The sequence below is a fragment of the Crocuta crocuta genome, unplaced genomic scaffold (genome assembly GCF_008692635.1).
Source record: "Crocuta crocuta isolate KB4526 unplaced genomic scaffold, BGI_CrCroc_1.0 scaffold41, whole genome shotgun sequence".
NCBI classification, from domain to species: Eukaryota; Metazoa; Chordata; class Mammalia; order Carnivora; family Hyaenidae; genus Crocuta; species Crocuta crocuta.
Window position 1 is genome coordinate 3,340,687 of NW_027529428.1, and position 16,631 is coordinate 3,357,317.

The window sequence follows — 16,631 nt, forward strand, 5'->3', positions numbered from 1 at the left end:
TCTTGCTGTGTCCTCAGTANCCCAGGACCCTGGAATCACGACCTGAGCCGAAATCAAGAGTCAGACGCTCAACTGACTGAGCCACCCAGGAGCTCCCATTTAGTTTGAAAAGCAAAGAGAACGCCCTCCCACCTTTCCCACTTCAACTTTCTATATATTGTAAATATGCAAACTACATACCTGCAAGTGATTATAGACATCACGAGTCTTGATTAACGGAAAACCCCTAAGGAGATACCAACAAATTCAGTTACACTTTGATGTGAATACATCAGCAGTTAACCTCAGTTAACACAACCTAGTAGTATTATGTACAATAATACTGTTAAGAATACATAGAAATTGTATATTAACATGAGTAAGTTCAAAATAAGGACTGGGGAGGCTCTGCTATGAAGAAAAGTGAACAGAATTTAGCAAACTGACTTGTGACTCTCTGAACCTGAGAGGCGACTCCACTTCCTATGTTCAGGATGGTTGGGATTTCCAATCTAACTTCTTTAACTGATAATCGTTCTCCAATTGACAACTCCGTGTGGTCAGAAGGGACTCGAGATTACTAAATGTCACAAGAAGAAGATACGAAACCACAAAGCTATAAAACTACAGTGCAAGGCTGGGGACTTGGAACTATAGTTTACGCAATAATTCACATCACCGTTTGTGAAAAGGTGTAGCAGTCAGTTGTCCAATGGAGATTACATTCATCAACATAACGGCTAATGTACCTCACACCTACTTCAAGCCTTAAAATTTAAAATCAATTCTTTGTTTCCCGAAGCAATTGCTCACCCTCAATTTCTTGAACACTACCATGTAAGTTACTTGAAAATACTCTATAGCAAAGTGATACACTCAGCAAGCCTAAAATTATGGTTTAACCATGGAAAGAGATGTCTATATGTTGACGACCAAAATTATTCTGCACAGTTATCTCCAAGTAAGTAAGCAGCTAAAACTAGTTATATCTAGTTTGATTTACTAAATCTGATTCACTAAAGTGAGTTAAGACAGTTGACCGAATTAGATTAAGTCTAATTCATACTCCCCCATCCATTCTGCACTAAACTATCGCCCACGCCTAAAATGTCTTTTTCCTTATTCCTATAAATCCAAGTTCTTCCTCTTGCACTGTAGGGCCTGGCTCAGTCACAAGTGCCTTTAATGAAACCTTTATGACCTGCACAAGTGGGGATAATTTTATCTCCTCTGGATTCCTTGTTGTGACACTTAAGAAATGACTTTGAAACGATCAATTATAATTTTTTTTGTTTTGTTTTTCTTCCTGAAAGGACTCATTAGGCAGAAATCACATGGGAGTTACCGCCTTTCGTTCACAGAAACCGCTAGAGACCAACCATGTAACACAAGCTCCAAAATGAAGATCTGTGACAAGACAGGGAATGAAAACGCCCTACCGGCTCCTCTTTGCACGTTCTGCTGTGCGCCACGGCAGGAAACCAGACACGCCCGGAGGTAGCGGTTCAGGGGCATAGTACTCTTTACCAAGGCAGTGTTTTCTTCCATTACTTACAGGTTTCTTTGTACCCAATCCTATGTTTGCAAAAGCACGAAAAGAAAAAATCAGGATGCGCTAAAGGGCAACAGAGCAGTCATCACATGTTCACGCTTCTACAAGAATAAACAGGCACCGGGCAACGATGCAAAAGCCATTAATAACAAGACTTTGTAAAAATGTTTTTACATAGGCCTGGTACTGTTTAAATATATACACTCTCTACAGTAACAAGTTATCGTTGTAACTAAAATATAAGTACATGAAATGTACAAAACATGCAAAAGTAAATAAAACATATATCCCAGAGAATGAAACGCGCACGATACATTTCTTGTATCACGCAGAAACTTTCAGTTGGCTGACTCTCAGAATAGCTTTGGTATCTCTGAGGTTCCAGGATAAGAGAAACACTGATATATCCGTGATTCCTGCCAGACAGGATCTGAATTAGACCAAAATTTCAATTTAAGATTAATTTTTCTACGTGAAAAAGATCAAAGTAATAGGACTGAAAGCTTCTAAAAGGCAGACGAGTCAATGTTACCCTCTGCAAGTCTGCTGACCGTCATGACTTATTTAGTGTCATATAGAAAACAAAAGAAATAAACCCACTTATAAAAGAGCAAGATAAGGAGATTTGGCCTAGATGTCAATACTTAGGGGTCAAGTATCCTTATGAAATATTTGGTAACAAAAACTAGACCTACATGCTAATACACTTTATTTAGAATAAACCATATATTGAAATTGACTTACACTTAAAGATTTATTTTTTTCTGTGTTACTGAAAACAAGTGATATAGATTGGTTATATTCATCCTTCAAATCTATTTCACAATACTACTTTAGCAGCACCAGGAAAGTATGCGAAATAAAGTGTAAGTGGTAATACAGTGTAAATATTTCATAGGGGGAGGCTTACTGGTAATCACCATGTAACCCTGTATGTTTTCTTGGGATACATTTATTTTTTTTATTTTTTTAAGTATTTTTATTTATTTCTAGGAGAGAGAGAGAGAGAGAGAGAGAGAGAGAGAAAGACAGCGTGAGCAGGGGAGGGTCAGAGAGAGGAGATAAAGACTCTGAAATAGGCTCCAGGCTCTGAGCTGGCAGTCAGCACAGAGCCCGACGCGGGGCTCGAACCCACGAACCGCAAGATCATGACCTAAGCGAAAGTTGGACACTCAACCGACTAAGCCACCCAGGCGCCCCACTCTTGGGATACATTTAAATGCCTCTTAATATATATAGAAATTCCATTCACCTTGTGCTATGTTTGTTTTTTTTAACTTAATTACTCTCAAGTAAAAAATGTTCACTGTCTATGTGGTTTGTACGTATACGTCTTTCCCCTTACTTTCAGAAACTAATGCAAAGGCCATTTTTAAGTAAAACCCAAAGAATTTATACTTATTAGGAGATTTAAAAAAAATCTCATAAAAGTTCCTATCTTCTTACTGCACACATAATTACAATATGAATATGACACAACTCACACAACTATTCAACCCCTATACTCACCTGGATCTAACTATATAGCGACCGATTTGGCTTACCTCTATGTCTCCATATAACTGAGGCAAATATAGAAAAAAGCCCAAGAAATAAAATTACTCTTAAAACAGCTCAGTGAGCTTAAAAACTTCAGTCATATTTCCACTTTGTTTAATTATGCTAAGAAAAAAATTTTTAAGTTTTATTCTTGTTTCACAAAGTCCTGTTATATACCTCTACGTATTAAAATTACAGAAATCCAAATATGACACATATACATTTTCTTCCTATAGATAACTCTATTTCCAATATTATATCAAAATACCAAGTTTTTTCTTTTGAGAGAGACAGAGGGAGAGAGAGTGTGCGCCAGCAGAGAAGGGGCAGATGGAGAGGGAGAGAGAGAATCTTAAGCACGCTCCACGATCAGCACAGAGTCAGACATGGGACTTGATCCTACAACTATGAGATCATGAGCTGAGCCAAAATCAAGAGTCAGACGTTTAACCAACTGAACCACCCAGGCACCCCCAACTTAAGACACTTTTATGAAAAGTTTACATGATGTAAACTTTTAATAATAATATATAATTAGTGTGATATCACAAATCTCAACTTCCTTGCATACACTTTTTGACTGACTACTAAAATATCACTGTTTTGAAATAAAAATTGGTAGAAACCTGTAAGCTTTCTTTTGATTTAATAAACACTTAATTCCTATCTAATATTTTGTTGAGCAAACAAGTTGACTAATGGAAAATCAAAAACATGTATCTCTTAATGATAAAAAAAGTTATATTTATGAACATGTTTACAATATGATTAAAATTACTTATATATAAGCTACTTCTAATTTTTCATGAATTTATTTTTTTAAGTAGGTTCCATGCTTGGTGTGAGGCTTGAATTCATGACCTTGAGATCAAGAGTTGCATGCTCTACGGACTGAGCCAAACAGGCACCCCAAATTTTTTACTAATTAAAAAGGTAGACAAATCAACTCAATGAAACCTTGTGAACATATTAAAAAGCATAACTATGAGTCATACAGAATTTTAATTTAATTTAAGATGAAGTGAAAGGGGGCATGTAGGTGGCTGAGTGGATTATGTGTCCGACTTCAGCTCAGGTCATGGTCTCAGAGTTGGTGAATTTGAGCCCATCGGCTCTGTGCTGACTGTGCAGAGCCTGCTTCAGATCCTCTGTCTCCCTCTCCCTGCCCCTCCTCAGATCACGTGTGTGTGCTCTTTCTCTCTCTCTCTCTCTCAAAAATAAACACTTAAAATTAAAATAAAATGAAGTGAAAATAGAAAAATGGCAAATTATACTTAAGCTACATGGAATCATGTTACAGACAATAGGAGGAGAAAATGAAAATCTTAACAAAGAAATACATTCAAAATAATGAACTTTTTATGGGACATAAAGTTGCTTAACTAAAAAGATGGAAATATTAGCATCTTTTTTTAAAAGTTATTTCTACATTCTATAAATTCGCATAATCTCTATAAAATATTTACAATCTTTCTAATCTGCATGCAGTCAATATTGCTTATTACCTTCAATGTCATTCAATGAGAAGAGATTTCAATTTTAGCACCCTGAACACATAGCAGGTGTAAACACTAGTAGTGCTAAAAAGCCAGGCTAGAAGGAGTTACCGATTCTAATAGTAGCTTTCCCTTTTCGACCACTTCCCAGAACTATAGTTCTCTTTTTCTGTCTAGCAGTTTTGAATGGTTCCTTCACTGTTGGAGAAGTGATCCACTGGTACTGGAAGAGAAATAACAAATACTCATTTCAGTTACAGGTAATTTATGAGGTTTGATCTCAACTGGAAGTTCAGATATTTTAAGTTAATAAAAGGTTTGGAATCTGCATATCTGGGACCCCATATTAAAGAATCACACAATTTTTTCAAAAACAGAAAGTCATATGATTTGACATTTTGATTTAAGATGGCAGAAAAATGCCTTGATAGTTTTATTAAGGGGGAAAAAAAGAAAAACATGCAATTAAAGAAAAATTCTTCCTAGAGAACCACTACATGGTACCTCTGACTTGGCGCTCCTTCCATTCTGGAGAACTTTCTTAATAACTGCTTTCATCACAGAGTGATCTAAAATAAAGTAAAACTGAAATTACAGTAATTGCTTCCCAATGAGCGGCTATCCCCATTTAAAAACAAAAGCCAATTAATCACTGCTTCTCACATAAAAGTAAATATAAAACCCACATTGTGTAATTACAGACCTATTTCCCCCTTTGAGTATTCTAATTTCTTCCTCAAAAACCGAAGATAAAAGTATGCCTTCTCCCTTAATGTCCCCAATGATTTCTATGTTGCCAGCAGTGAGATAAAGTCTAGATACTTTGTATCTTAAAGTGGCTTTGATACCTCTGGATAAAAAGCAGAGAGTCTAGGCGCCTTCCAGATGCTTACATACATACATAACAGGCACCTAAACCATCAAACCAAAGTCCTGATGGTCTCTCAAAGTTGCCCCTGTCCACAATCCCCCTTTTTCAGTGAATGGTACCAACCTGTTGCACACATAATCATCTAGGACTTGCTCATTACTATTTTCTTCATACCCCATACCTGATCTGTCCCTAAGTCTTATTAGTTACACCCTCAAAACACAACCTGAATTCAACTGCTTCACCAGCTACAAACTTCCACCTTAAGCTAAGCCATAAACAGCCCTTAGTTGGACTCCTGACTGGAGTGATAGTCTCCTGACTGGTCTCCCCACTTCCCTTCTCTATTCCCGCGCCCACTCCTAAGTCCATTCTTTACACCGGGGTCATCTTACTGAAACGTTATTCAGTTCAAGCCTTTCCCACTTCAAAGCCCTCTGCTAACACAGAACAATCTATGTCCTTAGTCTGGCTTTCCAAGACTTTATTTATAAGATCACATGCTTGGCCACCAACGTGACCTCACTGCACACCATGCTCTCCTTCACCCAGTGCTCCGGCCAGGGCGGCCTCCGTGCTTTTCCCTAATACTCCACCTACCCTGCCACCTACGCACCTGCACACACAGCCTCCTGGTCCTGGGACGTGCTTTCTCCAGGTCTCCCATGCCTTACCACTTGTCACTCAGCTGTCCCCTCAGAGGTCATTTCTCCAGTGAAGCTGTCCGCCGACAAATTTAATACAGTCCTACTGCCCCATTCAATGTCCTCACATTAAGGTGTGTTTGCACTTCCTGCTATCTAAAAGTACACTACTTATCTGCTGGCTCGTGTCTACCTGAACTCCTCCACTGAAACCTAAGCTGCATGAAGGCAAGACTTTTGTCTATCTGATTCACTGCCACATCCCTAGCACCTAAAACCTCTGTCTGGAGCACAGAAAGGATTCAGCCCCTACTTAGAAACTTAGAAATGAATGAAATGCTCTTTCCAAGAATGCAAACGTCCCACAAGGAGGAAATAGCTCTCTTGGTGGAAGCAGGTTCATTATCTAGATTCATGTCTATACACAGTGGCAGGCAAGAGGAATTTACAAGTTTCAATTGATTTTAATTAGTAAATTATCTGCTAAAACCACAAGGGAAGTACAGGATTAGAAAAAGTATGACATTAGGAAAGTAAACACATTAAATTTTAATGTTTTTGTTGTGTTTTTTTCCTGAGAGAGAGAGAGAGAGAGAGAGAGAGAGCGTGAGCAGAGGAGGGTAAGAAAGAGGAAGAGACACCGAATCCGAAACAGGCTCCAGGCTCCGAGCTGTCAGCACAGAACCCGATGCAGGGCTTGAACCCATGAACTGTGAGATCATGACCTGAGCCGAAGTCGGATGCTTAACCGAATGAGCCCCCCCAGGTGCCCCAAAACACATAAAATTTAAAAAACTGTCAATACATGGAGAAATTCTTTGTTTGGCCATTTGTTTTAATCAATTAAAGATGTGACTTACCAACAAGTGGATTTTTCCTTATATCCAGAATGACCAGAGTTCTGTTGGTTTCCAGGGCCTTTAGTAAAGCCTTTGCTCCTTCATTGGTGAGGCCACATTGCTGCAGGTCAAGTGCTTTTGATGAAAGATAAAAGGTCACTTGCCACCTCTCTACAGATTTAACACACAGTCAACTCTCATGTATTCCTGTGCGTATAAGCCTAATCATGGCAGGTACAGGCACACATAATACAAAGTACACACACACATAACACAAAATCCAATAAAAAATTCTTTGATGTGTCCCAATTATCCTGCCCATAGTACCAATAAATTACCCAACATATTCTAAGATTACATGGTTGAAGAATGACTGTAAACAGTCTATGAGTGAAAAACACCCCAAAAGGAATCCCAGTTCATAATTAGCAAGAATGCTCGTGGCAGTGGGCCTCAGCTGCAAAGACTAGTGGAGTTCAGCAACGGCACTGCATTCTTCTGATATGGTCTTGAGCTCCAAATCATTTTTGAAATGAGTTGAAAGGAAAAAGCCAAATAGAGGATATGTGATAAGGGTTAGTTTTAGAACAAAAGAGACAAAGAAAGATGTCTCAGAGGATGTAAATAATAGCAAATCCAAAGAATGGGTGAATAGGGAACATATGCTAAGAACTTATCAAGAAGGAATGATAGTCAAGAAGACTTTCTTTAAAAGGTTAAAGAACAGAGCAAGTGATCAGGAACACTAGTAGTTCATTTAAACCAAAGGGATCATCACAAAAGCACAGGTATACAAAACATTACGTAGAAGGAAGCTATCATACGAGCCCTTCTCTAAAAATCATTAAAGCGTAAACCATTACATCAAAGTAACTGGAGGCTTGTAAAACTGCATGACACAAAGAAATGAGCCAGATACACAGAAATGATATGATGCAACCCTTACAATCTCTTACTACAGAAGGGACAGAGGATACAATTCACCAACGAGGCAAATTAATAAAAACTGTTAATTGTCACTGCTATATAAAGTGAATACAAATTAAAACAATAAAATGGATTGTCCTATTGGATTAGGTCAAGATCATACAAACAAAAACCTTTAAAATGTGCATGCCCTTTTGACCCAGCAACTCCCTAAGAATTTCACCAAATGATAAACAATGTAGGCCAGGGTGTGCATGAGAGTACTGTTTTTAGGTGAAAAACTGGAAAGAACTAATCTTTCTGGCAAGAAGGAATAAGCTGAGTGAACTATGGCATATTCATACAATGGAACTCTGAACAGTCACTAAAAAATGATGTGGTAGATATAAATTTATTGACTCATTGAGTATCTCATACTATATTCAATGAAAAAAAGTTATAAAATTTGGATTAATTCTACCTGCATAAAAGAGGGAGGGCTACTAACTTTTGCAGTTTTATAGTTTTTAAGTGACCCAAGCCACTGCTTGTAGAAGGTAGAGGCCTCATATAAGCTGTTAAGGTGGATTATAAATGGGCACAGAATTTCTGTATGGTAATTTGGCAACATGCCATAAATGTCTTAAAAATGTCATGTTATGAGCTCATTCCACTTTTAGTAACTTAATATATACAAGTAATACCAATGGATACAGAGACCTGGGAACAAAGTGTTCACCACACATTGTTTCTGACAGGGAAAAGCACAAACTGTCAAGTCTAATTGCAAAGAGTGATCACACTGTTGCACATCAATATGATGGAGCACCAGAGGGTACATCATTAATTAAAAGAGCATAAATTAGTAAGTATGCTATGAGTCCACTTTTTTAGTCTCTCAAGTATACGAGTATATTTGTAGAAAAATAAAACCCAGAAAGTACACCAAAAATGAACAGTGATTGCATCTGAGTGTTAGGATTATGGGTAACTGTGTTTTCTTATTACTCTGTATTTCCTATAAAGAATATATGCAATTCTTTGAAAAGCTTTAAAGCATAAAAGGTATTGGAAAAATAAGGCTTTGAAAAAAATCCTATGACAACAGTCATAAGATCATGTCAAAAGCTAAACACAGTTAGCATTTAAAAATTCAATATTTTGCATTTTAGAATTTACCTCTAAGCCATAAATCATCACTGAGAGATTCTGCAAAAGCACTTGCGCCAAGGTCACCAATGAGCGTGTTGCAATTCAAAGTGATGCGCCTCAAACCAGCCATACAGTCCAGGTCAGGTCTCCTATAACGAAGACTCTCAGCCCACGTTTCTTCGTGCCTTCTCATGGTCTGATACTTCAAAGGTTTAAGAAGATGAAATTAAGATGTTTGAATAAGGGAATGGGGGAGGCCTTACTAGGATGGCTTATCATGTCATCGTCAAAGCAAAAGATTTACCAGTCGACTCTAGTTCAGGGGTCCAGTGACCCAGGTTCTAGTTTGGCGGTGATTAGTTAGATTCTAGCCATTGGGTGACCTGTAGCTGATTAGTTATATAAACTTTGACAATCAATTACATTCTATAAATTTTATTTTCCTTGTCTCCAAGTCAGGGAATTAGTTCTAAATTCTGTTATTGCCTAGGCTCTGAGTTCTTTCATTCTGTTCTCCAGTGGTCTCCATAAGCCTGATTGCCCAGCCTGCAAGGAAACTTTCTGCAACATGTATCTTATTTATTGAAAAATTATACACAGGGAGTTCTGTCCATATATTCTATGCACATTATAAACTCCCGAGGTATTTTTTAGATGATACAAAAATAAATATAGAGGTTCTAATATTTTCTTTTCCGAACCCAATGGATCTTGCTTACTACTTTAGGGTATGAACACCAACTTCAGAGACCTGCAATATGCAAAGGCAGTTTGACATGCTTTAGGAAATTGATGGTTTGATTTTTAACCAGAGATAAGGTCATAAAGACATATTCATTTCTACATACTCATAAGATAAAATGTGGTAACAGGGAACACTGACTTTAAAAGAAATCAATCTTGGGGCACCTGGGTGGCTCAGTCAGATGAGCGTCCTACTATGGTTCAGGTCATGATCTCGCGGATCATGAGTTCAAGCCTCTGAGATGTCAGCACAGAGCCTGGAGCCTGCTTCGGATTCTGTCTCTCCCTCCTTCCCCGCTCCTCCCCCGCTTGCGCTTTCTCTCTCTCTCTCTCGCTTTCAAAAATAAACATTAAAAACATCAAAAAGAAAGAAAGAAAGCAATCTTATTACAAAGCTCAAACATCAAAAGTCTCAAAGTTCCTATGATGCTCTATGATGGAAAATTACTGGTACTGTTTTCCTATTAACAATAACTTATAAAAGCAACAAGTGGGAATCACAGCAAAGCATTTACATGGTGCTTATTATGTTCCAGGCACTATTTTATACAAATTAGTTCATTAAATACAAAGCACAGAGGCAAAGTAATTTGTCCATGGTCACAAGCTATGAAATCGGAGAGCTGGCATCTGAACCAAGGCTATTTGTTTTCAGAATCCACGCTCTTGACTGTGGTTTTCTATATCCTGGGTCAATGGACTCACTCTGTACAGGCCCAAAGGTAAAATATTCAGCCTTGAGCCATACAGTTTCTGTTGCAACTACTCAGCCCCACTGAAAACTAGGGTAGGATGAAAACAGCCACAGTCACTCTATAAGCAAATGGGCGTGGCTACGTTCTAAACAACTATTTATCACAGGTGATGGGCTGTCTTCAATAACTCAAAATATATGACGGGATTGTTTACGATGTATTATATATGAATTTCTTATTTCTAGGATTAAGTGAACTACCTTCACTAAATGGTAAAACACAGACTGAAAACTGGTTGTATTCTTTCAACAAAACCAAAACTGCAATCACATGTTATCGAAAGACAAAAACAATAATAAAAAAAAAAAAAACCTGCCATCTTGAATTAAAATGTGTTTCAATTACATAATATGTTTTGATGAAAGTTTAAACATACAGTCACCTTTAAGATCTTGGCCATGTGATCTGCTCCCTCCCACGTCAGATTACAGCCCGTGAAGTTTACTGTCTTAAGAGTGAGAGAGTTCTTTATACCTTGACAAATAACTAAAAGAGAAAAAAAAAAAACAAAACACACATACAATAAGCTGAAGGGCCTATACAGTCTGGTTGATCCTGACATTTTTGCTGTTCCTGAGTCTATGGGAGGTTTATACCTATATTCTTAAATTCATTATCTACAGTCTTCCCAGGCAATGCTGAATTGATGGATTCTAAAATATGTTAGCAACAGGGGCGCCTGGGTGGCTCAGTCAGTTAAGCATCCGACTTCAGTTCAGGTCATGATCTCACAGTTCGTGGGTTCGAGCCCCGCATGGGGCTCTGGGCTAACAGCTCAGAGGCTGGAGCCTGCCTCGGAGTCTGTGTCTCTGTCTCTCCCTGTGCTCCTGCTCATGATCTATCTCTGTCTCTCAAGAACAAATGTTAAAAAATTTTAAAATATGTCAGCAACAAAATGTTATTCCAGTTTATAGCAATAGTTTAATTCTATTTCGATGCTAAAAATGAATACTCCAAACACTGAAAACTTTGTTCCCAAAGGTACTATATACCTTTTGGGACATATGAAAGAAAAATCTAAAAAGTCTAAGACCCTTCCTAGTTTCATTTCCAGTGATATAACCCAAACTCAGTTATCAATTTATTTTTTTTTAGTTATCAATCAATTTAAATGTCAACTATAAACCCAGAGTTTTATTAAGTGCTGTGAAATATACTAGAGCAATATAAGACAGAAGATGTCAAATTCTCAGTTCCTTCAAATTAAAATACAGCCTTCCTTAACACCCCAGACTCTACTGGCCACAGTGAACACACACCAAGTCTTCAGGACCTCAATCAATAATCCCCTTCTTTGTGATTATTTCCATGATATGCCCCCACCAACGCCGCTGAGTTTGCTGACCTTTGCATATGTTCCCTATTTTAGTACATAACATACTGCATTATATAATTAGGCTTGCATTTAGATGTTTTAACTATTTAAAGATAATCACTTTTTGTGTTTATATATGGCTATTTCCCTTCTCATAATATTTCTTGAAAAGAAAAAGGTGAGCAAACACAAAAATCACAGACCAGTATATATTTGTGTGGCTTGTGGTTTAACATAATCTTAAGTAGACTTGGTTCAGAGTATGTAGCATGACAGACTTGGCGTACAAGTGAGATGAGACCATGGTTTGAATAGGCACAAGAGACAATCCAGGTAGAGCAGCATCAAGAAAAGGTACAGATGGCAATTAACATGTGTGCAGGCAAACATGAGATCAGTCTGGCAGGAGGAGACTTAAACAAGATTGCAACTTACTCTCTAAACCTCCATCTCCAATTGGACAATTTGCGAGAGACAGGTGCACCAAAGTAGCCGATTTATTCAATCCCTTTAAGGTGGAGAAAAAGTTACAAACGTTATAGGCTCAGTTTACCCTCTAAAGCAAATATCCAATGTTCGCAGGAGACATTGGAGACGGCTTACCTTCATCAAAATAGTTAAATCTCTCTCTCTCAGAACTAGTCCATTTAGCTCTAGGTTCTTCAGAGCGCTTGATATACTTAAACAGCATTTGAGAGCTTTACATAACTGGAAAGTCACATCTTTGCTTCTTATTGCAGGAACACGACTTCGGCAAACTTTATTCCTGTCAGAACCTAAAACAAAAATTATGATAAGACATGTATTATCATTAGAAAGTATCTACTCTGTGCCAAGATACAGAAATGAATCCTGGTCTTAAAGTCCGCTCTGAAGGACAGATGTAAACTCAAAACGTCAACCACGTGAGTTACAGAAACATAAACTACATGCATGGAGGTTCTGTGAAAGCAAAAATTTATATCTAAGTGATGGCTTCAGGATAATGCTGAAGTTGAATCTAGAAAGAAGAGAATGACCACATAAAGTCTGAGTGGAAGGTGCATTAACCCTGTGCAAAGACGTCCAAGCCTGACACCTGGTGGCCACAGAAAATACTGCAGGTGGGGACATCAAAAGGCCAGGGTGCAAGGGGGAGGAGACAGAAATTACAATGGAGAGGTTGGCCCAAACCAGCCTAGGATAAATAGCCCATGGCTTTTACCTCATAGGTGATGAGGACTGGGGCTGCCAGGGGCACAGTAAGGGTGCCTCTGCAGTTAGAAAAATGTACCTAAATCAGATAGATTAGACAAAGCACCCCTTCCACAAGGCCAACTAGCCCCTTGGGTTTTTAGTAAGAGCACAGTTCAGATTCCATGCTTCTGCATCGAACACAAGCTGTGCAGCCAATACCCATGGATCCTGTGCTGCTGAGCCATTATAAGCATTAAAATTTTTTTTCTTAAATATTTTTATTTATTTTTGAGAGACATAGCATGAGTGGGGGAGAGGCACAGAGAGAGAGAGACACACACACACACACACACACACACACACACACACACACAATCTGAAGCAGGCTCTAGGCTCTGAGCTGTCACCACAAAAATGCGGGGCTCAAACTCCCGAACCACGAGATCATGACCTGAGCTGAAGTCTGAAGCTCAACCTACTGAGCCACCCAGGCGCTCCACCATTACAAGCATTATTTTAAGGACACATTTTCATTTTAGAAGATCACTGAAGCCCAGTAGGCAGATTAGCAGAGAGAAACTGAGCTCAGGGGCAGCAACAATCACCTAGAAGCTGGTGAGAATAAACAAACAGACTGAGGAGGACAAAATTTATAGGCGGGACCCATGGCATGCAAGAGAAAACAAAGGTTTGGTGAAGGAATTCTGAAGAGAATGGTCTCTGGGATACATTTTTCATACACTTGATGTGAAGTACGGGGTAAGATTAAGTACAATGACCTTGATTTTGAGATACCTTCAAACTGTAATTTCTACCCATATCTAAGTTATTACTTTGGTTAAGTCAAGTCCCTTTAGAGGTACAGAACAGTTTCTAAACCTGAATAAGACGTAGAGAATAATCTGACTTCTGTTCGCCAGGGGATAAACTGAAATGTCCTCGCAGAAGAGATAACAGGTGACATGAAATCCAGAAGCTTGAAAAGGGCCAGGCACATGACGAGGGTTCAGATTTTTTAAAAAAAAATCAGTAGCTATTTCGTCTCCTGAATCTTCATACCTTCCCTGTGTGCTGGCTACTTTGCCTTGGCTTGTAAACATACTCAAATGTGTCCATTTAAAAATCATCTTTTAGAGGTAGGATTTTCTGGATCTTCTTTGTGGGCTACCTTAGTTTCTCCCCTGCCTTCAAACACCCCCCAATGGAGCCCAGATCTGCACCTGGGGCCCAGAGCTGTGTAGCACACAGGGCCCCCTGAAAGCATTAAGGATGAAGTGAGATCTTCTCCCTGACCCCAGACCCCAATCCCCTCCTGCTGTGTTGTGTCTCACAGAAGGGGGCTCCTATAAATTGTCACCCAAGCTTGCTGTTCCCCTCCTTTCTGACTGGTCACCAGGCCCCATCCATTTGTCTCTTTGATCTCTGAAATCCAGTCAGTCCTCTCTACACCTTAATTTGGGCTCTCGGATTACAATGCACCCTCCTCCCAATCAACATGCCCTTTAGATGGAGGTCAGAGCAAGCTTCTAAATCAGAAGTCCATCTCATCATCCTTGAGTGCCTCTCACAGCCTTTAGGATAAACATTCAACCATCGAACAGGACAGACAAGGCCCTTCCCTGTGTGGCCCCCATGAGGCTTCCTATTCCCGCCCTCCCTTCTTTAAACCCTAAATTGTAGTCCTCTACCTTAGTTTTGCCATGTTCTCTTAGATTTCTCAAACTTGGGCACGGGCAGCTCCCTCCTGCTGTCTAAGCAGCTCCCACACATCCTCAGAAAGGAGGCAGCTCCTCCAAGACACACTCCCTGAACTTGGCCTTCTAACATTCTCAGCTGTACAGCGCCGGAGCTCACTTCTTGCAGAGCCCTGACTACTGTGCTTGTGTTTACTCGCTGCCTCTCCCAGCACAACAGGAGACACACCAGGGCAGGAAACTTGTCTCTGGCACTGCGTGGTGCTGTACACTGTACACTTTTATACAAATGACCCGCTTAATTCTTTTCTACGGGTAAAAGGTATTGATTTATTTTTAAAAATTCCAGTATAGTTAACATACAGCGTTATGTTAGTTTCGGGTGTGATATATAGTGATTCAAGAATTGTATATTACTCAGCGCTCACCGCAGTTAAGTGTATTCTTTAACAACCCATGGAAATGTCAGTTTATAAGGGCGGGGATTATACTTTAAAAGTAAGGAGCGCCTGGGTGGCTCAGTCGGTTAAGCGTCTGACTGCAGCTCAGGTTATGATCTCACAGTTCACCGGTTCGAGTCTGGTGTTGGGCTCTGTACTGACAGCTCAGAGCCTGGAGCCTTTCAGTTTCTGTGTCTCCCTCTCTCTGCCCCTCCCCTACTCATGCTCTGTCTCTGTTTCTTACTAATAAATAACTGTTAAGAAATTAAAAAGTAACTTGCTCCTGCCATACAGAGTGTAAGCCCTGTAATTCAAACCCCAGGCTCCTTTCCCATCTGTGCTCTTTCTACTATATGCTATTACCTAAACAAACCAAAAACTTGTGGGTTTTTTTTTTGTTTTTGGGTTTTTTGTTTGTTTGTTTGTTTTTGGGTTTTGTTTTTGTTTTTTTTTTGTGTCACAGTCTTGTCTTACTCAAAAGGAAATGTAGCAAAAGGCTGGGACGTATCAGTTTTCCTAATGCTTTGTTCTGTACCAGGCTAAATCATGCAAAAAACAGGTAACATCTGCCAAAGGCTTAATGATGTCCCAGACCGCACTAAGTGCTCTACAAGCATGCATCTTTGCAATGATCATGCACAACACGTCCTATTAGCCCATATTACGGAAGAGAACGCTGAGACTCGCAGGCCTTGAGGGACTCACCCCGAGGCCCCGAGCTGGTAAGACTCCTAGGCCGCACGTCCAGTGTGCTGCACACACACCCGGGCAGGGCGCACCGGTGCCGGCGCCCAGCCTCCAGCTGGCACCGTCTAAAATCTCGCGCCGCTGCACGGACACGAGGAACACCGTTGGCGGGAACTACAAACCTGTTTCGCCAAGCCAGGGCTGGAAGAAGCTCTTGACGGAGACGAGGGGCAGATCTTTATTAATCTTGAGGGTGCTGAGGAGCGGCGCCCAGTCCACGACGCGCAGGCGGTCGGCATTGAAGTCCAGCACGCCCTCCCGCAGGCAGGCGCGCACCGAGGGCAGCGGCACCGAGTCCTGCAGCGCGCACAGGTACTCGTAGTGCGAGAAGAAGTCGGCCGCGCAGTCGCGGCGCAGTTTCACCGAGTCGATCATGGCCCGGGGTCAGCCTCGGGGGACGCCGGCGGCGGAGACAATGCCCGCTGGCGCCCCAGAACCCCGAGTCGCCGAAGGCCGGGCGGCTGCGATCCCGCGGCTGCGCAGGAGCGACGGCTCGGCCAGAAGACGCACAGCCCCAGGCCCCGGCTCGCCCANGGTTTGCAGAAAGGACTTACTGGTTGATGGAATAAAAAGGAGAGACGGATGTAGCATCACATTTACAAAGTGGTCTGTGCTTCTGACAAGTGTCTGTACTTGCACCGCCCAAGAGAGGGGACACTTGGTGAGGGATGTGCGAACGACCGAGTGGATATCCACTGCCGTCCGTTACATTTTTGCTGCCTCTATCAGTGTCTGCAAGTAACTCTTCACTTCTGTTGTTTCTACTTCCCTCACGCGGTTGT

The 16,631-nt window shown here is 40.4% G+C and overlaps 1 protein-coding gene across 2 annotated transcripts in view; it reads right to left on the reverse strand.

Moving 5' to 3' along the window:
- CEP78 (centrosomal protein 78) overlaps positions 1-16,360 on the reverse strand; it is a 31,025-nt gene extending 14,665 nt beyond the window's left edge. For both annotated transcript variants that reach the window (XM_077759354.1, XM_077759353.1), the window contains exons 1-10: positions 15,972-16,360; positions 12,396-12,568; positions 12,228-12,300; positions 10,860-10,963; positions 9,006-9,180; positions 6,942-7,055; positions 5,071-5,135; positions 4,678-4,789; positions 1,419-1,554; positions 181-226 (exon numbers count right to left, since the gene is read on the reverse strand). In XM_077759354.1, coding sequence (XP_077615480.1) covers positions 181-226; positions 1,419-1,554; positions 4,678-4,789; positions 5,071-5,135; positions 6,942-7,055; positions 9,006-9,180; positions 10,860-10,963; positions 12,228-12,300; positions 12,396-12,568; positions 15,972-16,224 — 1,251 coding nt within the window. In that variant the 5' untranslated portion in view covers positions 16,225-16,360. The remainder of the gene's footprint in view (positions 1-180; positions 227-1,418; positions 1,555-4,677; positions 4,790-5,070; positions 5,136-6,941; positions 7,056-9,005; positions 9,181-10,859; positions 10,964-12,227; positions 12,301-12,395; positions 12,569-15,971) is intronic.
- Positions 16,361-16,631: the final 271 nt, after the last annotated feature.